The sequence below is a fragment of the Cebus imitator genome, unplaced genomic scaffold (genome assembly GCF_001604975.1).
Source record: "Cebus imitator isolate Cc_AM_T3 unplaced genomic scaffold, Cebus_imitator-1.0 Scaffold70, whole genome shotgun sequence".
In the NCBI taxonomy this organism is placed as follows: Eukaryota; Metazoa; Chordata; class Mammalia; order Primates; family Cebidae; genus Cebus; species Cebus imitator.
In genome coordinates this window covers 2,666,334-2,689,819 of record NW_016107385.1, presented here as the reverse complement: position 1 = coordinate 2,689,819, position 23,486 = coordinate 2,666,334, and the positions used below count along the sequence as shown (strand labels likewise).

The 23,486-nt window shown below is 39.5% G+C and overlaps 2 protein-coding genes across 2 annotated transcripts in view; both read right to left on the bottom strand.

The window, feature by feature from the left end:
* Window positions 1–11,788, bottom strand: part of LOC108306138 (serine/threonine-protein kinase PAK 6) — a 61,078-nt gene extending 49,290 nt beyond the window's left edge. The window contains exon 1 of the mRNA XM_037739414.1: window positions 11,540–11,788. The gene's annotated coding sequence lies outside the window, so the exon portion shown is untranslated. The remainder of the gene's footprint in view (window positions 1–11,539) is intronic.
* The window catches only part of BUB1B (BUB1 mitotic checkpoint serine/threonine kinase B), a 74,865-nt gene continuing 59,758 nt past the window's right edge, over window positions 8,380–23,486 (bottom strand). The window contains exons 15-23 of the mRNA XM_037739469.1: window positions 22,809–23,083; window positions 20,191–20,324; window positions 19,469–19,609; window positions 18,716–18,816; window positions 16,413–16,562; window positions 15,586–15,728; window positions 11,540–11,711; window positions 10,650–10,756; window positions 8,380–8,934 (exon numbers count right to left, since the gene is read on the bottom strand). Of these exons, the coding sequence (XP_037595397.1) occupies window positions 8,739–8,934; window positions 10,650–10,756; window positions 11,540–11,711; window positions 15,586–15,728; window positions 16,413–16,562; window positions 18,716–18,816; window positions 19,469–19,609; window positions 20,191–20,324; window positions 22,809–23,083 (1,419 nt within the window). The 3' untranslated portion in view covers window positions 8,380–8,738. The remainder of the gene's footprint in view (window positions 8,935–10,649; window positions 10,757–11,539; window positions 11,712–15,585; window positions 15,729–16,412; window positions 16,563–18,715; window positions 18,817–19,468; window positions 19,610–20,190; window positions 20,325–22,808; window positions 23,084–23,486) is intronic.

The window sequence follows — 23,486 nt, the reverse complement described above, 5'->3', positions numbered from 1 at the left end:
GAAGACTGAGATGCACCTAAGTGGCTGGTGGGCAGCAAGACCCTGCCTGGTACCTCAGAGCAAACAGGACCCAAGACAGCCTTTTAAAGATCTCTGTGCTCTGAACATGGCACAGAAGCAGCCCAGCTGCAAGCCAGAGGTCCTTTGGGCTGAAATGGCCTTGTGGACTGAGAACGGGGACTGGATGGACTTTCCTGATACCTTGGTATTTGGCTGATCTTAAGGACTACCTCTTTAAGCATAAATATTTGGTTTCCTGAAACTTATCCCGATAGAAACAACAAAGCTTCCCTTATCTTTAAGTTACAGAATACCACATTTCTTTTGCTCACTTTTATTATATTAAACGTTTAGCTATACTATATATATTAAGTCAAAAGATAGAAAGGCTGAGACCAACCAGCTGAGATCTCAAATTACTTGAGATTTCCAGAGAACTGCAGACCATTAAACATTAGAACTAAATTAATACAAACATCTACAAGTATGTGTACTTAAAGCTTCAGTTCTCAATACTCTGTCTAGTAGGCCCTTCGGTTATCCTCATTTCATAGATGACACTGACTCAGAGAGGTTAAGTAACGTATCCAGTGCTACACAGCTAGGATTCAGATCCAAATATTCTGGCTAAAGACAGAATTACTAGCCACCATGGTAGTGTCTGGTTCGGTACCATAGGAAGAGTCATCGAATGCTGAGAAGGTTCTAAGCAGACCTTGGGCCTATAAAGTTGACCCCTTACAATGTGAGCACTATATTGAAGTCCTAACTAGGGCATAAAAAGAGAACTTGCCCCCAACAAACTCATCTGAGTTGGAGAGGTAAGGCCATACACATAGACAAGTCCAAGGCAATTTATAATAAAATGTTGCAGAGGAATGGTACAGGGAGGAGCTATGCTGCTGCCCCCAACGGCCTATACCCCAGAACCTCGACCACTGGTCCATGTAGTAGGATATTGAACATGCCAGAGTCCTGAGCGATGGCTTTTATATCTATTCAGTGATGGGTACACTTGACTTGAAAGGTCCCTCCTGGCAATGCTAGTTAGCTTTTGTCTATTCTGCCTCGCTCATATTACTCCCAGCCTGACCTCCTTGACTCGCTGGGACTCTGGATTCACTGCACACTCATTCACCCTTAGCTATTGTTTCCTTGAATGAGACAGTATCACCGAAGCTTCATGTATTTCATCTTTTTAAATTGTGTTATCACTTTGTTCTAGTGATACTAGATTTTTCATTTTTGTTTAAAATGAAAAAGGAAACAAATAAAACCCAGGTGCGGCTCATGCCTGTAGTCCCAGCATTTTGGGAGGCAAAGGTGTTCAAACTGCTTGAGCTTAGGAGTTTGAGACCAGCTTGGGTAACATGGTGAAACCCCATCTCTTAGGTGGAAAAAAAAAGACCAGCAAGGCTTTATATATATATATACACACACACACACACACACAGAGTTTCAATCTTGTTGCCCAGGATGGAGTGCAGTGGTGCGATCTCAGCTCACCACAAACTTCGCCTCCCAGGTTCAAGCAATTCTCCTGCCTCAGCCTCCCAAGTAGCTGGGATTACAGGCATGCACCACCAGGCTCAGCTAATGTTGTATTTTTAGTAGAGACGGGGTTTCTCCATGTTGGTCAGGCTGGTTTTGAACTTCTGACCTCATGTGATCTGCCCACCTCAGCCTCCCAAAGTGCTGGGATTACAGGCGTGAGCCACTGCGCCTGGCCAGCTAGGCTTTAAAATGCCAAAAACTAAACATTTAAAAAGAAAATAAAATACATATCTTTTGTCCACAGATTTTAATTGGTATTTATTTTTATGAAATGCCATCCTCACTTTAAGATTGAAGTAATTTAATAGGAAATACAGTACACATTTCAGTGGAACATACCTGAGAAAATAACATTTAATTTAAAAAGGAGTAAACAAGATGAAGTGTATTGCAACATAAGGTGAGCAGTCAATTATTACATGTTAAAGAAACATGTATAAAGTGAAATACTAAAAATGATAGTGAGATTACACTTTCAGCTGTATCTACAGGCTCACTCAAATTTCTTTCCTGTCACCAAGGCTCCAATATAACTACTTTCTGAACTTGTGGCTGCTACTTTCCAATATTTTAATTCACTACTTATTTTTAAGAACCATGTGCTCATTTCTGGGAGTATACAAAATTAATAGAGACATAGTTCCCTACTCACAAGGGGCTTAAAAACTAGCAGTTTGATGGGACAACCAGTCTCCGATGGAAAGGCTAACATGAATTTACAGAACAATACTGCTCAGAAGCCAAAGGTTTGCTACACAAGCCTCTAAAGAGCAAGATTATTGGAAGTAATATGCTTTGATGGAAAAAAAAAAGCACATGTCGGGCTGGGCATGGTGGCTCATGCCTGTAATCCCAGCACTTTGGGAGGCTGAGGTGGGCAAATTATCTGAGGTCAGGAATTCGAGACCAGCCTGATCAACATGGAGAAACCCTGTCTCTACTAAAAATATAGCGCATGCCTGTAATCCCAGCTACTTGGGAGTCTGAGGCTGAGGTTGTGGTGAGCCGAGATCGTGCCATTGCACTTGAGCCTGGGCAACAAGAGCAAAACTCTATCTCAAAATGTCCGTGTCTATAGACGTTTATCCTAAGTTCATCACTTTTTGTTCTTTTCTTAAACATATAACATAACTTTGTGGAAACTCAAGTTTTTATATGAAAGCCATAAAAAAATATATTGTTTTGAAAATAGTTGGATTTTATGTAATTTGGTATCTTGTTCACAGACACAGGAAGTTGTAATAGTAAGACGGTAATTTTACAAAGCATATCTCTAATAGAACATTAAACATTTAAACATGAATGAATTTTTATATACTAAAAATAAAAGCTCATATTATCATCAATGATTTAAAATTAGTTTTACTCTCATTTGAATTCCATATCAACCTTGCTTTCATATTTAGATAATAAAGCTTTCCAAATGTTCGTTTTTTAAAAAACAAACACTTAAAAGGCTTTTTATAACATATAGGAGGGAAAAGATGACAAAAACATGGCCTATAATTTCTTAGCCTAGATTAACTCAGTACTTTTTTTAAAAAAAGCAATTCATATACATGGTCAGAAAATTCAAAATGCTTATAAACATACAAATTAAAAAGAAAAAGCCTTCATTCTTTCCTCTCCCATACACTCTCCCCACCAAAGGCAATCACTTTTTCCCCACAGCTTTTTTCCCTATGTAGGCTGAAAATGTCTGTCTAGCTCAGGTTCTGCTCTCTTCAAGGGCTCATGGCAAATTGGAAGAACATTCCCTGCCAATGACTGGGTACCCTGAAGCCTAGAGATGTTCTGCCAGCTCCTCTGTACTAGTTCCAGGACTACTTTTCTGGGGTCTGTCATGTGGATTATCCCTCTGGAGACTGACGAGCCTTAGAAGCAGAGAAGACAAGTATTAGGATCAGTGTTTTCTCTGAGCCCCTGTGTCAATGTTTTTGTGAGATAAATTCTTAGAAAAATTTCTCAGCTAAAGGTAGTATTTAAGTGAATTTTGCCAAATGAACTTCTAATAATGTGCCAGTTTGTATCCCAACTAATATATGAGTACCTGTTTCTTATCATCTTTACAAATACCATTTTCCACCATTTACAGTGAAAGATGACAATTTCTCAATGATTTTGCATTTAATTAGGAATAAACATCTCATGTATGTGAGCCATTAAAATGTTTTAGTATTTTGGTCATGCTCTTTGCCTATTTCTTTTGGTTTTCAATTTTTTAAAGAGTTTTTTGCACTTTAGGTAAAATAGTTTCACTCATTCAGGCACTGTTCTAAACAGTGTAGTCAAACAGAAAACAAAACAAAAATCCCTGCCCTCGAGGAATTTAAATTCTTGTAGAGAGATGAAGGAAAAAAATCCTATGTACACACACAGACACACACACATGCACACACACATGCACACCCACGCATGAGGTGGTGACAGGTGCTACAGAAAACAAAGGAGGGTAAAAGGGATAGAAAGTGACGGCACTGTGTGTGGGATGGGATGCTGTTTTGTACAGTGTACAGAGTGGTCAGGGACTGCCTCACTGATAGAGTGGAGATTTGAGAAGGCACCTACCTGAAAGAAAGGAAATAATTTGCACAAAGATCAAGGAAAAAAACATTTCAGGCAGAAATGTTTTTTCTGCCAAAAAACATCTGGCCTTTAAAGCCAAAAGGCTTCAAGGAGAGGGAGAGGGAAATTAGTTGGCACATTTCAGAAGCAGCAAGGAGGCAGACAGACTACAGCAGTGTGGGTGAGGAAGAAGGGAGTCAGGGAAGAGGTCAGAGAAAGTGGGGTCAGATAGGGTAGGGTCTTATAGGCCATAGTAAAGTCTTTGGAGAGTTCTGATTTATCTGAAGGTGAATAGGAACAGAGATGAGTCATGAGACCAGATGAAAGTGAATGCAAGCCTGGGCAACACAGCAGGACACTTTGTCTCTACTAAAAATTTTAAAAATTAGACAGGAGTGGTGGTGTGTACCAACAGTCCCAGCTACTTGGAAGGCCTGAAACCAGGAGACTGATCTCACCACTACACTGCAGCCCAGGCGACAGAGCAAGATCTGACTCGAAGAAAAAAAAGATGTAAATATTTATTGCCAGTAAATTTTAACTTTATGGTGTTTTAATTTTTTTTTGCAGGGAAGGACAGGTGGCCATGCTATATTTTTTAACTGCTATAGTAATAGCAATCTTCTTATTTATATCTTGCTTTTATGTCACACAGGCAAAAGATTACAAAATGATCTATTACATTGTATTTTGATTAAAACTTCTGATTTCTCTGAAATCATTTTGGGGATAAGCAGTGAAATAGGCAAGATCAATGCATAAGACCACACAATTTACTTGCTGCACAAGGGTACCAGGCTGAGGGGGTAAGTGGGGACTGAAATTGAGTCAGGCAATGGCACACTGGGAGGTACTGAATCCTAGAGGAAGGGGTCTTTTCTAACTTGCACAAAGGTGCTGTATGAACTACTGGTGGCACTGGAGATAGAGTTCAAGCTTTAATCCATTGTGAGTTTTTTGTTTTGTTTTCATTTTTTGTTTTTGAGACAGAGTTTCACTCTTGTTGTCTAGGCTGGAGTACAATGGCATGATCTTGGCTAAGTGCAACCTCCACCTCCTGGGTTCAAGTGATTCTCCTGCTTCAGCCTCCCAAGTAGCTGGGATTACAGGCATGAGCCACCACAACCAATTAATTTTGTATTTTTAGTAGAGAAGGGATTTCATGATGTTTCCCTGGCTGGTCACAAACTCCTGACCTCAGGTGATCCACCCACCTCAGCCTCCCAAAGTGCTGTGATTACAGGCGTGAGCCACCACACCTAGTCTAATCCATCTTATTTATTTATTTATTTAAGATGGAGTCTCACTCTGTCACCCTGTCTGGAGTGCAGTAGTGCAATCTCAGCTCACTGCAACCTCTGCCTCCCGGGTTCAAGTGATTCTCCAGCCTCAGCCTCCTGAGTAGCTTCGACTACAAGCACACGCCACCACACCCAGCTAATTTTGGTATTTTTAGTAGAGACAGAGTTTCACCATGTTGGCCAAGATGGTCCCCATCTCTTGACCTTATGATCCGACTGCCTCGGCCTCCCAAAGTGTTAGGATTACAGGCGTGAGCCACTGCACCCGGCCCCTAATCCACTGTTTTAATACCAGTTATTTAATAATCTTTTCACCTACTGACTTAAAATGCCACCTTTGACATACTAAATATTCATTGCTTCTTACATCTTTGGTAGAACCAAGGATTACATTAAGGTAGAAGTTTACCATATTAAAAAAAAATTTTTTTAATGCATTCTCCTCACTAGGAAAACCTTAATTTTAGGAGCCAAATTAGAAGGAAATTTTGGCATATTAGAAAGAACTGGTGCAGCTGGAAGAATTCCTCCTTTTCAGATGCAACAGAAAAGCACCTCTTTGCTGTCCTTGCTTAAAGCCACCAGTGAGTTACTTCCAAGAACCTTGTGCTAACCTGAAAGGCTTTCTTATCTGCATTGAGATAATAGCTCAACCAACAGTCTGAAGTCCTACTGCTCCAGGAAAATCTTTTTATTTCCAGATTCAGGTTTGGCTTCAGTAAGAACACTCTGACTTGGCGGAAGTTTTCTTACACTACTGCCATAGGAGAATAAAGGCTCTAACAGTGCAGTAAGATTGGCGGATGTAACAACACTGTGAATGGTGACATGCTATATGTTATGTGGTCTGTTTTCAAACAAAAGTAAAACTCCTGTCTTTTCAGCTGTCCCCCACTACCCCATCAGGTCCATCACTATACTATTACTGCCTTAGTGAGACAAGAAATAAAATCCATTTGAAACTTCTGCCAAAAAGGAAAGGCCTCCTTCTTCCAAGACAAACAAGCATATAATATAAGGGAAATGGAAAGGATTTCACTTTGTAGTTTTATGCTTAGGCAAACAGAAAACCTAAGACACTGTAAGTCCTAATTGGTCAGTTACCATTTTCTCCTCTCTACAAAGAAGGGCTGGGGTTGGAGGAGACTGGAATGGAAGGAGGGGTGGTAAAACAGATACAAGTTCTCTAACAAAGTAGCTTCCTCAGATTCCCCTCCCTTTCCTCACAGCCTACTTTCAGAAACAAAGCTTTATTTACACAGCAGCCTGCTGTCAAGCTTGCTAAAGAATTCACTAGATAGTAGCTAAGCCTATAATAAGAAGGAAGCTAAATTTACTGTCCAGTCTCAGAGAAATAACTTCATGTGTCAACACAATGAACCAAGAAATGAGGAGAGCAGAGAGGAGAGCGGCTTATATAAAAGATACAGATATATCATTTTACATCATCAGTAGGAGAAGCAAATGTGAGAATGTTTGGAGAGCTGTATTTTAGTTAAGAGCAAATATTTCTAAGTTGATTATCTTTCAGATCCAAGTCATGCTGCATTGCTTCAACTATATATGCTTAAATATTTTTAGTTAAGACATACATAGGATTTTCTGCTTTCCAGAAATCTTAGGGCAGGAACAGTGACTTTTTACTAGAGTAAAAAAAATAAGGCACTAGCATGGAGGAACATTAGATAATTTTGATATTTAGGATATGAAATAATTAGATAATTTTCTTTCTTTTTTTGAGAGGCCAGGTCTTGCTCTGTCGCCCAGGCTGCAGTGCAATGGTGCAATCATAGCTCACTAAACCTTGAACTCCCAGGCTCAAGCAATCCTTTTGCCTCAGATTCCCAAGTAGCTAGGACTACAGGCATGTGGCACTGCACCTAACTAATTTATATTTATTTTTATTTTTTGTAGAGATGGGGCTCACTTTGTTGCCCAGGCAGCGCTCAAACTCCTGGCCTCATGTGAATCTCCCTCCTTGGCCTCCCAAAGTGCTGGGATTACGGGTGTGAGTCATGGTGCCCAGCTAATAATTGGATGATTTTCATTGCCTTTTTCTACCAATTTTCTTCCCTATCCTTGAGGCCAGGTGTAATTCATGCTTCTCTTTGGGAGTCCAACTTTATCTAGGCCTTCACTCCCAAATTATTTCATGCTTCAAACTTATCTTTTTATTCTGACCTCCTGCTTCCTTAAATCTTTCAAATAAAATTTCCTTTTATTCCTTCACTGACCCTTGCCCCCTCCAAGTCATTCTGCATGTAATAGAATGTTGATTATTCCATTTCTGAAAGGTTGCTAAACCCTGTTCAACACGTTTGCTTTTACTTTCTAACAGTCACATTCCTAATCAAGAGACGCAGTAGCAGTGCCACTAGATTATATAAATAGACCAAGGAGCTTGGTGGATAAAAGTGAAAGCATTAGGGCTGGGCATAGTGGCTCACGCCTGTAATCCCAGCACTTTGAGAGGCTGAGGTGGGCAGATAACTTGAGCCCAGGAGTTTAAGACCAACCTGGACAAAGTGGTGAAACCCCATCTTTACAAAAATGCAAAAAATTAGCCAGGTGTGCTTCCAGGCGTACTTGGGAGGCTGAGGTGGGAGAATTGCCAGGGCCTGGGAAGTCAAGACTAGATAGCCTGGGCAACAGAGGAGACCTTGTCTCCAAAAAAAAGTGAAAACATTAAAACATAAGCCACAAATACGATCATGCCACTTGAAATTTAAGGAAATTTGGTCTTATGCATATCATCTTACCTTCTTTTCAGTCTAGACCACTTATTGGAAGGTCGGACACACCTTAAGAAATAGTTGGCTATTCTGTCTCGTTATTATCCTAACAGTTCTAAGTCTAGGATATATTAATTTCCATGGCAAAATGGCTCCTCTCTGCAAAATTAAGCCATTTATTACTTTAGTTTGCAAAAAGTTCATGACATGTTAGAAGCACAAATTTGACAGATACTATTTTATTATTTACAAAATACATAGTGATCATAAGAGAACAGTTTACAAATTACAAGTGAGAAAAGTACAGGGAAAAGGAGACAAATGGGTTAAATAACAAGGTAACCATTTGTAATGAGCCTGTTTAGAATAAAATAGTTCTCTTTAAAAGTTAGACAAAGCCATGAGTAAGTATATTGCTATGTAAAAATATGTCAGTTACTTCGAAATACACCTCTACCAAAAAGTAGAAAAGCATTGGTAGTGCATCTAAATGTGTCCCAAATTAAATTACAGCATGTACAGTTTCAGTGTTTCACAATGCAACCATGGTTCTGAGGCAGGAATTTATGAGAGGTGATTGCCTAGCTCACTGAGAGAGCAAAGCCCCAGGACTAGTTAACTTCCCTACCTTCCATAAGGCTTTGTTCAGGTGACTTTGGAACGTGGTGTCAAAAACCCCATTCATTTCTGCTGCAAGCTCCCTCAGAACAGACACTGTGGCCTCATCATTGACATTCAGAATCCGCACAAAGAATTTATTCCATAATTCACCATCTTTTAGCCTAAAAATATATAAAACCATTTCCATCAAGATTAGGCATATGAAAATTATAATTCCTTTTGTCTTTAACTCAGTGGTACATTTATGCACCAAAATGGTTTAAGGTAATCCCTAGAACTCTAGGGTTAGAGATCATTCAGACAGTCCTTTGAAAGCCCAGGGAAGAACTACAAAAATGGGCTACCATAGTGGGAAACACCAAGATACAATGCACATAAAGGGAAAGAAGTTCTCTCATCCCAATCTATAAATTTCCTCTGTGTACTAATACATAGCACTTTTCTTCTACAAATAGAAGAAAAAGAAATTTTATTTCCTCTAACCTTCATAGACTCTAGGTCATTAAAAAGACTACAGCTCCTTCCTCCCACCCCAGTAGCTGATCATCTTTACAATTCTCCGAGAATCCTAAGCTTAACTACAGTGGCTATTGCTTAATATGTCTGTACCTTTGCTTATTATTATTTTCTTTTGATCAGAGAAACTTCTCTTATTATATAAGGCAGGACTGTTAAGAAACCCCAAGTGACCCCACTTGTTTCTGCTTGTGTTAGTCAGAACTGCCTGGATGATAGCCAAGTGGACATGCCTGTATCTATCCTATATGTCTTACACTGTATTTCAAGCCTATTTTAAAAGTACATGTAAGAGACAACACTGGCCAAGTTCTGAATTAAATAAAGAGGAAAATACAATTCAATTATTCAAAGAGGAAAAAGGAGAAGAGGCATTAAATCTTCAGCAATGTTTTTTTTTTTTAACTTTAGAATATAAAAATAAGTGACAGACCGGCAAACTTATGCTGGGAAGTTATTTGCTAAGATAAGCTAAAGTAGAACATAGATACTTATTAAGGTAGGGGTGTGTGTGTGTGTTTTGAAATGGAGTCTCACTCTGCCACCCAGGCTGGAGTGCAGTGATGTGAGCTCAGCTCACTGCAACCTCTGCCTCCGGGTTCAAGTGATTCTCATGCCTCAGCTTCCCAAGCAGCTAGGATTACAGGCGTGTGCCCTGCTAAATTTCTTGTATTTTTAGTATAGATGGGGTTTCACCATGTTGGCTAGGCTGGTCTCAAACTCCTGACCTCAGGTGATCTGCTGACCTCAGCCTCCCAAAGTGCTGGGGTTACAGGTGTGAGCCACCATACCCAGCCAACTTAATAAGTTCTATGAGCAGGCTTGAGGAAGTAGTAAGTTTCTGAGACCAAGCAGCTTTTATTAAGAGATCATTTACTTCTTCACCAGGAGACTCAGTCCTCTTGTTTGGTTCTACCAACTTATTAAATAAATAATAGCCTAAAATTAGCATACAGTTTGGAAATATAAGTCTTTTCAAGAGATGCTTATTAACTTCTGGTAATAATCACTATTGAAAAGGAATTTAAGGCTAATACCAATTGGTTAGAAAATTATTCTCATGAATTGTTTCTGTTCACATATCTAAACAGAGAAGTTTCCATACTATAGCTGTAGTCTGTAAGATACAGCTAGGTTCAGAACGATGTCTTGAGGTCTGTATAGTTTTGAGTCTTATTTTTAACAAGCAGTTCCTTTATCCTGCACAAGATGCTCTGCTGATATTCTAATGAAAGCTGGCTGAAACTACTAAAATCATGGCATTTGGATTAAAAAATTAAGGCTGCCAAAGCAGAGACTGCACCCAAGAGAAAGAAAACTATTGGGACAGGCAGAGAGCCTGAAATTCACCAATACTTACTCAGAAATATTTTGGCTAAGTTTCCAGAAGGACCCATCCCAGAAGACCTGTAGGTGTTCCTTGAACAATAGTAAATGTGCTAAATCTGCTATACCAAACAGGTCTACCTGAAATCACAAAAAGCACCATCAGCTGAAATAATTCTCTGTCTCTACCATGGCAGCTTATTTCGGTAGGAAGTTGAAAGGTATTACAGTGTTTAATTAAGTATATTTTACGACATAATTTTAGTAGACTGTTCCTTACCCTTACAGTAAAGGGAGAAGCTCTCCAAAGAAGTGAATAGAGCCAACTCTAGGAATTATCCTTAATAACAAAAGATGAAATATTTGGACTATCACATTCAAATTTGTAGACCTACTGAGTTTGCAAGAACTCCAGCTGTGATCTAAATGGGGTCCACACAATTAGTTCAGGTTCATACTACTATTCAATCAGCAAATGTCTTGTGTCTCAAGCTGAGTTAGGAGGAATTTCTGCATATAATGCCACCATACAAAAGACTTTAAATTTGCAATAATGTCCTCTTTATACACATTACTTCATTTACTCCTCACAACAATTCTGGCAAACATATAGCAGAGACTGTTATCCCTATTTTGCAGAGATCATAGAAAATGACTTATAAAGGATCACAAGGGTGGTGAGCAGTAGGAATGGCCCTGGTACTTAGGTTACTGAGTTAGTCATGTGTTTGCATGTGTATGTGTATATTCTTCAGTGCTGTAACACAAAAATGTTACATTTTGCTTGACTTGGTGATATTTGAAAACTAGGTCATCTATTCTAGGAGAGTCAGTATCAGTAAACACTAGCTTTTTTAGCTTGTCTAGGTAATAAAGGGATTAAGTAACCCTCTCCATATTTGCTCAGGCTTGTTTTACACTTACCTGGTAGGGAGAAGAACAGTTAGCCAGGATCTTTTGTCCTTCCAGGATCTGTACGGTCCGAAAGCCGCCGAGGGTGAAAACATCTAGTTGCAACCTAAGGTCAACACTGTAGGAAAAGTCCACTATCTTCAAAGCTTGATTGTTCCTGTTACAATCATAGGGATCGTGGATTCTGAGCCCAGATTTAAGAGAAGGAGATAATAAAAACAGGCCATGAAAGAAGTTGCATAGCTGGTCTTTTAAAAAAAAAAAAAAAAAAAAAGGTACCACAGGTACATCTTAGCTATGCCAATAACTCCCTCCAGTGGTTAATTTTGAAAATGCACCGGTAAGACTCAGCAGAGGCGGTGTCCACTCAATAGGGAAGGAATGTCACCAGTTTGGTCCCACATTATATTTCAATCACGGTGCATGACCAACATTAAACATTTATCAAGCTTCCATATTATATAAAGTAAGTATGGAAGCAGAGCACATGCTTTTTCCCTGTACTGTACACATTAACACATACAATTGCAACGATTTATACACTGACAGGAATTATAATGGAGGAAATTAAACTTTTATAGGTGTCATAGCCTTTCTTGTTTACTAGATAAGCTTTCCAAGTTTTGTTCAGATTCTTCCTTCTAGAGTTTAATGGAAAACAATACAAGTCTGTTTTACAAAGTCTGATCTATATTGTAAAATTTCCTGTAAAACACCATAGTTTATCTTACTCTTATTTGTAATTCCAATTCTTATTTACTAAAAAAAACTTCATAATACTAATTAATTATTGATCAATTCTGTTTTCCTTGGGTTTATCTATCCCATGTAATAAAGCTATTCTCCACAGGAACCGTTTATAAATGGAAAGAGTGGGTTTTCATGTGTTACTTTTGTCTCAGTTTTTCTCAATTAGTTCCCTCAAACTCCTGACTGACATTGGTGCAGTTTCTATATTCCTAAATACAGGGTTTAACTACTCCAATTATATAACTCCACAGCACAGAATGATCTATGTATTACTTTAAAATTGACAATTTCTCCCATTTTTCTTTAGTGTAAGATCCAACCGTTTTTGGCCACGATAAAACTATACTATAATTTAAATATATATATATATATATATATATATATATATATATTTAAATTATAGTATAGTTATATATATTATATGTGTGTATTTTTTTATTATTATTATTTTTTTGAGATGGAGTCCCGCTCTGTAGCCCAGGCTGGAGTGCAGTGGCGTGATCTCAGCTCACTGCAACCTCCACCTCCCAGGTCCCAATTCAAGCAATTCTCTTACCTTAGCCTCCCAAGTAGCTGGGATTACAGGCATGAGCCACCATCCCCAGCTAATTTTTGTATTTTTTAGTAGAGACGGGGGTGGTTCACCATGTTGGCCAGGCTGGTCTTGAACTCCTGACTTAGTGATCCACCCACCCTGGCCTCCCAAAGTGCCAGATATATAGGCATGAGCCTCTGCGCCTGGCCATGTTTTGTTTCTTAGACAAGGTCACACTGTCACTGAGGGTGGAATACAGTGGCATGATCTTGGCTCACTGCATTCTGCCTCCTAGGTTCAAGCAATCCTCCCACCTTAGCCTCCTGAGTAGCTGGGACTACAGGCATGCACCACCATGCTTGGCTAATTTTTAAATTTTTTTGTAGAGATGAGGTCTCACTATATTGCCCAGGCTGGTCTTAACTCCTAGGCTCAAGTGATCTGCCTTGGTCTCTCAAAGTGCTGGGATTATAGATTTGAGTCACTGTGCCCAGTGTAATTGTAAAATATTTATATAACTTGGGAGACACAGGAAAAAGTTTTCATAGATTAATCAAAAGAAACATGCATGAAGGTCTCTTAGCCCTCTAATCAGCTACGAACTCACCGTTACTTTGGGAAGGACATTCCATTTTTCGGATCTCATTTTCCCTAACAAACACGTAGAAACTAAGGTAAGCAACTAAACTAAGCAATTTCAAAAGGTTCTTTCTGGCTTTAATTTTATTTTTGTAGAGACGAAGTCTTGCTATGTTGACTAGGCTGGTCTTGAACTCCCTCAAGAGATCTTCCTGTCTTTGCCTCCCAAAGTGCTGGGATTGCAGATGTGGGCAACTACGTCCAGCTCTTTCTGGCTTTTTTTTTTTTTTTTTTTTTTTGAGATAGAATTCGCTCTTGTTGCCCAGGCTGGAATGCAATGGCGCAATTTCAGCTCACCACAACCTCCTCCTCCTGGGTTCAAGCAATTCTCCTGCCTCAGCCTCCCAAATCCTGGGATTACAGGCATGCGCCACTATGCCCAGCTAATTTTGAATTTTTAGTAGAGACAGGGTTTCTCCATATTGGTCAGGCTGGTCTCAAACTCACGACCGCAGGTGATTCACCTGTCTCAGCCTCCCAAAGTGCTGGGATTACAGGTGTGAGCCACCATATGCCTGGTCCCTTTCTGGCTTTTAATTCCTTATGAATCTATGTGAAATTTCTGATGAAATTTGATAAATAGTGAAAAAGTAAAAAGCACTGTCTCTTTGAAACTATGTACTTTCCTGGAGTGTCTGGTGGCTGAGAGAAGGGCTATCATATTCCATAGACCACAAATTCCCAATTCTAAAAGGCTTAGAAAATACCTCTGTTTCCAATTTCCATAGCCCTGGGAATATCAGCACTGTCATTTTAATGTTGTGAAGTAGAGTGAAAATATACCAGGGGTTCTCATATTTGGAAATTTGGGGGAATTTTTAGTTGTTACAACGGCTTAGGGGATTGCTACTTGCACTTAATTGGGTGGCTGGGAGAATAGGAATATAAAACATTCTGCATTGCTTGGAACATGCCTGCACAAAGAATTGTTTCATCCAAAATACCTTTGGTGCCCTGGATGAGAAATGCTGCTACATTATGTCTGAGAAAGCCTTTGACTGCTATCTCAGAGAGAAGGTAGGATTCTCTAGTTCTTTTGGTTACAATCACAGGAATACATTGAGGGTTCTTTTAATTTCCATGCCAACTGTAATTTAGAGTCTAATTCAATCTCTTCTTACAGATTAAGTATTCAGAAGAAATGTAAAGAATGAGTTCAGCGTACAGCTATTAGTGTATATCAGTGGCCTCAGAAACAAACTTAACGCCTCACCCAAGACATAGGGTGGGGCAGACAAAGCATCTTTTTTTTTTTTTTTTTGAGATGGGAATCTTACTCTTTTCGCCCAGGCTGGAGTGCAATGGGGCGATCTCAGCTCATTGCAACCTCTACCTCCCAGGTTCAAGCAATTCTACTGCCTCAGCCTCCCAAATTGTTGGGATCGCAGGTGCCCGCCACCACGCCCAGCTAATTTTTGTACTTTTAGTAGAGACAGAGTTTTGCCATGTTGGCCAAGCTGGTCTCAAACTCCTGACCTCAGGTGATCTGCCCGCCTCAGCCTCCCAAAGTGCTAGGGTTACAAGCATGACTCACCTTGCCCAGGTGACAAAACATCTTTAAACAAGGCTGCTTTTACTCAAGTACTGTAATATCAATGATCACTAAAAGAATGTAGTGGTCCTCTAGTCCTTTTCACAAAGCAAATATGTTGGACTGTATTTGCCTAGTTAATGCCTGAATGTTATCTATATTTTCTCAATTCTTAGTATTTAGGCTTCATTTCTTATTTCCTGCTGTGTTCCTTGATATGGCATTTATCGAAAGGCTTTAAAAACAGGCAACTTGGCCAGGCATGGTGATTCACACCTATAATCCCAGCACTTTGGGAGGCTGAGGTAAGCAGATTACTTGAGGCAAGGAGTTTGAGACCAGCCCAGGCAACATGGTGAAACCTCATCTCTACCAAAAATATATAAAAAATTAGCCAGGTGTGGTGGTCCTAGCTTCAAGTGAGGTTGATACAGGAAAACTGCTTGAACCTGGGAGACGGAGGTGGTATTGAGCCGAGATCACGCCACCATACTCCAACCTAGGTGACAGAGTGAGACTCTGCCTCAAAAAAGAAAAAAAAAGTGTCAACTATCCATGTTTTAAGAGAAAGCTGATAGAATTATAAGAATGAAAAGTACCAACCTGTTTCTGAGAATCAAACTCCTTGGACTCAAGTCACCATGGACTATTTCTGCTTTGTGCAGTTTCTCCACTATTGTCAAAAGGTTATAAATAATCAACACTGTTATTTCATGGGTAATATATTCACTGTGTTGGAGAAGTTCCTAGAAATAGAAGGATAGAAAACTCACTACTTCTCAAGTTTGGCAGATTGTAGTTATACTCAATACTTTGATAACTGATGGATTGTAGTCTTCCTTGTTCTCTACTGGAAGGTAGGCTCCTCTGTAGACTGACTCTCACTCCCAGTTTTAACATACTTTGATCTCCCATAAGATTCTTTGTAAGGATTTAATGACATCGTGATGAATGGCATCAAGAGTGAGCCTGGCCCAAAATAGGCACTTGATAAATGTTTTAAAATACCCTCATTCCAACCATTTTAAGAGAATTCATATTATCATCAAAATCTGTAGCAAACCTTAAGAACAAACCAAAGAATAAAACGACATGTTGTGTCTGGGTTTTAAAAATAATCCAGTGAGGGTAGTATAGCTAAACAAGAGTGGCCATGAACTAAAGATTATCATAGATGACTAGTTCATGGGAATTCATTGTACGATTCTTTTTACTTTTGTTTATGCTTGAAAATTGACAAAAAGTTAAAAGAAAATATCAAAGAGATCTTTGGTCAAAATAACTTGAGAAAAGGATCAATGCTTTTAACTTATAATTGAATTGCTCTATTTTTAGAAGACTGACAGGGATTTTGTTCTAAATTCCTTTGCTAAATGGAGCACACATCTCTTTACTTGAGAACTTTAAATTATGTTTTTAGTATTGCAAACCTGAAGGGTGAAGCAGTTAATATACTGGTGCCAAACAATACAGCCATCTTGATATTGATAACAGCTGCACAAATGATCACACGCCTCATTTAAACGCTCTTTTAACTTGTGGTTGATATAAAAGTCCCATGGGACAGGTTGAAATGATACCTGTAAGACATTATATTTTAAAAATAAGTTCCATTAAAGTCTATGGTTATGGCTGACAGGTTGAAACACATTCCCTCCAGTCCTTCTGATAGATAAATAATAATAAATAGATTTTTTTTAGAGGAATAAATCTATAAAGGACGAAACAGCAACAAATTCTGGAAAGAGAATCAGCTGGAAAGACAGTAAGAGGAAACAATCCAATTAGAATAAAAACTGATTTTGGCAGTGGAGAAAGCTGAGTTACATTTACACTACAAGGCTATTTCCCTATATTATATAACTGGAAGCACCAATTACCCATGGAAGTGAGGCTGAGGGTAGAGCTAAAACAGGAGTGACTGAATCCCATTTAACATGAAAGTAGGCTCCAGCTTCCCTCTTCTGCTCCCATAGCCTAGCCCAGCAACCACCTCTCCCCTATTCTCAAAGACCAGAAGTTTATTCCCTAGTGAGTATAAAACAGAAGGGTTCTGGACTAGAGGGCACTAGGCACCAGTGAGGGTAGAAATAACATAGAAAAACAGGAAAAAGTGTATATATCAGATGTTAAGATGCACCTGCCTGCCCTTCCGTTCTTCAGACCAGTTTCCTCAGCTTTCAGAAAGCTAGAAGCCAGGCTTATGTGCTCCAGGCAGAAAATTAGAAGTCTCCTCTGACGGAGAAGACCTCTGATCAGCTCAAGAGAAAAGATCTGAAGATTGGAGGATTTTCCAATAAAATGGCCAAGCTAGATCATCCTACATTGAAGTCCACAGCTGTCAAGGTCCTTCCATATACACAGAACTTTCAATTAGCTTTTAGTGTCCCATACTTAAATATGAATACAGAGCCAAAGACTTGAAGAAAGCCTGTAGTATGAAAGAGATCAAAACAGACAAAAAGAAACAGGAACAAACATAATGAAGGGAGAAAAAATTTTAAATCATTAATTCAGAAAGATAGGGAATATTCTAACTTTGAAATGAAGAGTAGAATGCTACAGAGAAATTCTAATTTAAAAAAAAGCTATTGAAAATTAAATATAGACCAAAGAAATAAAAACCTAGTCAAAAGACCAAAAATATTAAGTTGATAAATTACTCAGAAAGTAAAGTAAAAAGACAAAGAGAATATAGGAGAAAAAAGTTATATTTTTCAAAGATTCTGTCCAAATGGTTGCCATATGCACCTCTAATAAAAGGAATTAGAAAATAAGAGAACAGAGAAAACTGAGGGGTAAAAAAATTTTTCCATTGAATAAAATTTCTCAGAACTGAGGGAACTAACCGATTGAAATGGCCACTGAGTGCCTAGTACTTAAGTGACAACAAACTTATGTCAAGGCATGTAACTGTGACATTTCAGAATAGTGGGGACAAGAATAAGATCCTATAAGGATCCACAAAAAGGGAAAAAAAAAAAAAAAAAAAACTTTGAGACTCAGAATGGCAAAAAAAAAAAAAAAAAAAAAAATCAAAAGCAAAGTTAGATGCCATTTGGTTACAGGCATTTTGATAGAAGCCTGTAACCCAGTTTTTTGGGAGGCCAAGGTGGGAGGATCGCTTGAGCCATGAATTCAAGATCAGCCTAGGCAAGACAAAGAGGCCCCAGTCTCTACAATAAATAATTATGTGGGAGTGGTGGCATGTACCTATAGTCCCAGCTATTCCAGAGGCTGAGGTGGGAGGATTGCTTGAGCCTGGGAGGTTGAGGCTGCAGTGAGCCGTGATCATGGCACTGTACTCCAGCCTGGGTGACAGAGTAAGACCTTGTTAAAAAAGAAATAAAAGAAAAGAGAAGAAGAAGGGGAGGGGGGGAAGAGGGAAGGGAGGGGGAGGGGGAGGGGAGATGAGAGAAAAAAGAAAGAAAAAGAAACTGGGTATCCAATATAAGAAAAAGGTAATGTGAGTATCTAGGATGATAAGTGGAAATTCCAAGGTGATTGTGTGTGGGGTATGTGTGTAAAAGCTAATGTATAACTTGTCCAGATTGGGGCAGACAAGAAAGTATCAGCAGAGATTTCCTCCAAAAATGAAACTGAAAGGATACTTAATATATTTGGGACATATTGAGAGAGATTATTAGGAAGATTTAATGGTACCATGAGGACAGTTATTCCTTCAATCCCTGTTTTTTACAAAGTAACTGGAATTCCAAAGAATCAGTCCCACCTTTATTATGGTTAATTCTGCAGAGTTTCTTGGTGCCACGCAGAATAACTTGTAATCCTCACATATTAGGTATTCTCGTTTAATGCAATAATCCTCATTACCTGTTGAGAAGATTTGATTCTATTTAAAAATCACTGTGAACATATATGGCCCTCTAGCCTTTACCTCCTGGCTGAAAGGATAGAGGCACTGGTATATTGTAGCATCTAGAATACTTTAAAAAATTGTTAACAATTGCGGCCAGGCGTGGTGGCTCATGCCTGTAATCCCAGCACTTTGGGAGTCCAGGGTGTGTGGATCACCTGAGGTTGGGCGTTTAAGACCAACCTGACCAACATGGAGAAACCCCAAATCTACTAAAAAAAATACAAAATTAGCCGGGTGTGGTGGTGGTTATCTGTAATTCTAGCTACCCCAGAGGCTGAGGCAGGAGTATTGCTTGACCCCGGGAGGCACAGGTTGCGGTGAGCTGAGATCGTGCCATTGCACTCTAGCCCGGGCAATGAGAGCAAGACTGTCTCAAACAAACCAAACCAAAACAAAACAACAACAACAACAAAACAATTGTAAGAGGGGAAGACTTAATTCCTATTTACGAGAACATGAAGTTATCAATGTGTTACCGTCTATATTGCTTTTTTAAAAAATACAATCTAGGGATATTTACAGTGCTCAAGCATCAAGTTTAAATACAAATAATCACTTATTTATATACTGTCATACACCAGAGGACATGCATTCAATGGTACTTACCTAATTCAATTTCCTTCTCAATTTCCAACTTAGGCATTGGTCTGTCTTCTATAAAAAGCTCTGCAGAGTCACTTAACTCTGGTAGGGACTTCAGCAGTTGTCTACGATACTGTGAACACCAGGGTGACTGTGTAGGGTTTTCTGCCAGTGGGAGGGAAAGGTGAAAAGATATCACCAAAAAAACCTAACGCTTAAAATGGATATTATAACGGGATAGAGGGAAAAAAAATCAAGATTACACAGTCAGCACTGTTAATTTAATTACATTCATCCATCTCAGGTCTTTATGAAACTGTGTTCAGTTTGTACAATCTATTCTAGAAATTTCACAATTTATGGCAACTTCTCTGGGAAAGAAAAACATACAGGCTGGGCACAGTGTCTCCACATATAATCTCAGCACTCTGAGAGGTACAGGTGAGAAGATACTTTGATGCCAGGACTTTGAGACCAGCCTGGCAACATAGCAAAACTTCGCCTCTACAAAAAATACAAAAATTTGCCAAGCATTGCCTAGCTACTCAAGAGGCTGAGGTAGGAGGATCATCTGAGCCCAGTGAGTTTGAGGCTGCAGTGAGCTGTGATTGTGCCACTGCACTCCATTCTGGGTGACAGAGTGAGACCTTGTCTCGAAAAGAGAAAGTAAGAAAAACATACAGCTCAGTTTGCTGAGACAAACTAGTGTTTACCAGGTGTGGATACAGTGGTATGTATGATCCTACCTGAAGTCTCATTAGTAAGTTCTAGTTTCTCAGGAATTTGAAGACATTTAATGGAGGAGGTGCTTGCAACCGAGGCAGAAGATCCAGAGAAGCCAGAGGAGTGTGTGGCTTCACGGCTATCTTCAATAATTGGGCTAAAAGAATCACAAATAAGTCAATTCTTATAGGAACAATATATATCAACTTTGTTATAATTTCATAAATTCTTAATGTATTAATTTTTTTTTTTTTTTTTTGAGATGGAGTTTTGCTCTTGTCGCCCAGCCTGGAGTGCAATGGTGTGATCTTGGGTCACTGTGACCTCCATCTCCCGGGTTCAAGCAATTCTCCTGCCTCAGCCTCCCAAGTAGCTGGGATTACAGGCACCTGCCACTATGCCTGGCTAATTTTTCTATTTTTAGAAGAGACAGGGTTCCAGTCCGGGTGTGGTGGCTCACGCTTGTAATCCCAGCACTTTGGGAGGCCGAGGCGGGTGGATCACAAGGTCAAGAGATCGAGACCATCCTGGTCAACATGGTGAAACCCCGTCTCTACTAAAAATACAAAAATTAGCTGGGCATGGTGGCGCGTGCCTGTAGTCCCAGCTACTCGGGAGGCTGAGGCAGGAGAATTGCCTGAACACAGGAGACGGAGGTTGCGGTGAGCCGAGATCGCGCCATTGCACTCCAGCCTGGGTAACAAGAGCGAAACTCCGTCTCAAAAAAAAAAAAAAAAGAAGAGACAGGGTTTCACCATGTTAACCAGGCTGGTCTCAAACTCCTGACCTCAGGTGATCTGCCAGTCTCAGCCTCCCAAAGTGCTGGGATTACAGGAGTGAGCCAGCACACCTGGCCTTAATAATTTTATAATTTTTAAAATTATAAAAAAGTATAAATTTTATACTTTTGTTTTTAAATACAACTTAATAAAATTTAGGTTTAAATAATTTATAATTTGTTATAAATTTATTTGATAGTCTCATGTTTTTAAACTTTTCATTTTATCTTTGAGACAGGATCTCGCTCTGTCACCCAGGCTGGAGTGCAGTGGTACAATCATGGCTCACTGCAGCCTTGATTTCCTGGGCTCAAGTGATCCTCCCTTACCTCAGCCTCCTGAGTAGCTGAACGGTTGTAAAACAAAAAAGCTAATAGCTGGGACTACTTGGGAGGCTGAGCTGGGAGAATCACTTGAGCCCAGGAAATGGTAGTTGGGTGAGTGGTACCATGCAACCTCAGCCTCCCAAAGTGCTGGGATTACAAGCAAGAGCCACTGCATTCAGCAATAGTTTCATTTTTCAAATCCATTGTTTTTCCAAATCAGAATCTAGGTAACCTCCTCTAAACCTGAAGAACAAGCCGTGTCCACCATACACTTCTGGATTTATGCTTTATTTACCTATAGCAAATACCTACTCTATATTGAGAAACACTAACATTGACACTAACTTTCTTCCTCTTTATCCCTCCTCTGGACTTTTTTTCTTCAGTAAGAAAAGGTTGGATACCATCTACCTTTTCTACTATGAGCCAGAAAAATGAAAAAATGAAAAAAAGAAAAAAAAGGTTAGGCAAAGAAAAGAGAAACCGAAATCATGCAATGTGAATACATGTTAGCAAATGTGCTTAAAAGCTGATAGGGAAAAGTTTCAAAAAAAATTTTTTTTGAGTAGAGACGGGGTTTCACTGTGTTGATCAGGCTGGTCTCCAATTCCTGGTCTCAAGTGATCCACCTTGCTCACCCTTCCAAAGTGCCAGGATTACAAATGTGAGCCACCGCACCTGGCCTCTCAAAATGTCACTTTAAAAGCAAAAATCGGCAAATTAAAAAAAGTATTCCTAAAACTGGAATGAGTTTAAATTAGCTGACTTTAAACAAGGCTCAGACCCTGGCTGTAAGCCATTCCCTCATCCATTTCATAATTCATTTCCACCTCTCCATCAAAAGATACTTTTTTAAAAAACACATCTCTAGTTGTCTACTTAAAAATAAGCTGGCTGGGCACAGTGGCTCACTCCTGTAATCCTAGCACTTTGAGAGGCTGAGGCGGGTGGAACACCTGAGGTCAGAAGTTTGAGACCAGCCTTGGCCAACATGGTGAAACCCAGTCTCTACTAAAAATATAAAAATAAGCTGAGCATAGTGGTGCACGCCTATAGTCCCAGCTACTTGGTGGGCTGAGGCAGGAGAATTGCTTGAACCTGGGAGGCAGAGGTTGCAGTGAGCTAAGATTGCACCACTGCACTCCAGCCTGGGTAACAGAGTGAGACTCCATCTCAATAAATAAATATATAAAATTAACATAATTTATCCTACCACTATTATAAACTCAATATTACAGAAAAACTAAATGCCTCCTTTTTGTCAATCATGTATACTTTGCCAACTTTCCTCAATGGTACTATACTTCTCTTGGACTGGTTAGTTTATTCACCATCAAAATTTACTTTTAACCCTCACGTCCAAATCACTGAATCCCACTGACATTTTATCTGAGGCAGCCCTACTCTCATGTAAAGCACTTAGCACAGTACCTGGCAGTTAGTAAGAACTTGATAAATGATTACTGTAACTGGCAAGCAAACACAGAAAGACAGAGCAAACAATCTGGTTTTTAAGATCTGTAAATCCCTTATCACCTCAGTTTCTTGATGCTGAGAGTCTGATTGTAGAGAGTGCCACAAGCTGTCTGCTGGTCTTCAGAGGTCTTTACATCTAGATCCTCTTCCTCTAACAGTCTTTCAGGATCAGAAGGGAGATCCTTCAAGGACATTATCTCATGAAAAGGAGTAGATACAAAATGAGCAGCTCTGGCAAAGTCACAAGTGTCTTCTGGATTAGGACAAATTGTTACATTTCTGAAGCCTGTGATAATGGCATCCTCACTTAAGGGTTCAATTCCTGTAAATTCATCCTGAAATAAAAACCATATAAAGTTTAGCTTAAAAAAAATTTTTTTTTTTTTTGAGACAGAGTCTCACTCTGTCACTCAGGCTGGAGTGCAATGGCACAATCTCGGCTCACTGCAACTTCCACCTCCTGGATTCAGGCAATTCTCCTGCCTTAGCCACTCGAATAGCTGGGGTTACAGGCACCTGCCTCTACGCTTGGCTAATTTTTCTATTTTCAGTAGAGACAGGGTTTCACCAGCTTGGTCAGGCTGGTCTTGAACTCCCGACCTCAGGTGATCCACCTGTCTCAGCTTCCCAAAGTGCTGGGATTACAGGCATGAGCCACCGCACCCAACTAGCTTAAATATTTCAACACATGAAGAATCTTTTTTATTTATTTATTTATTTATTTTTTTTTTTTCCTTT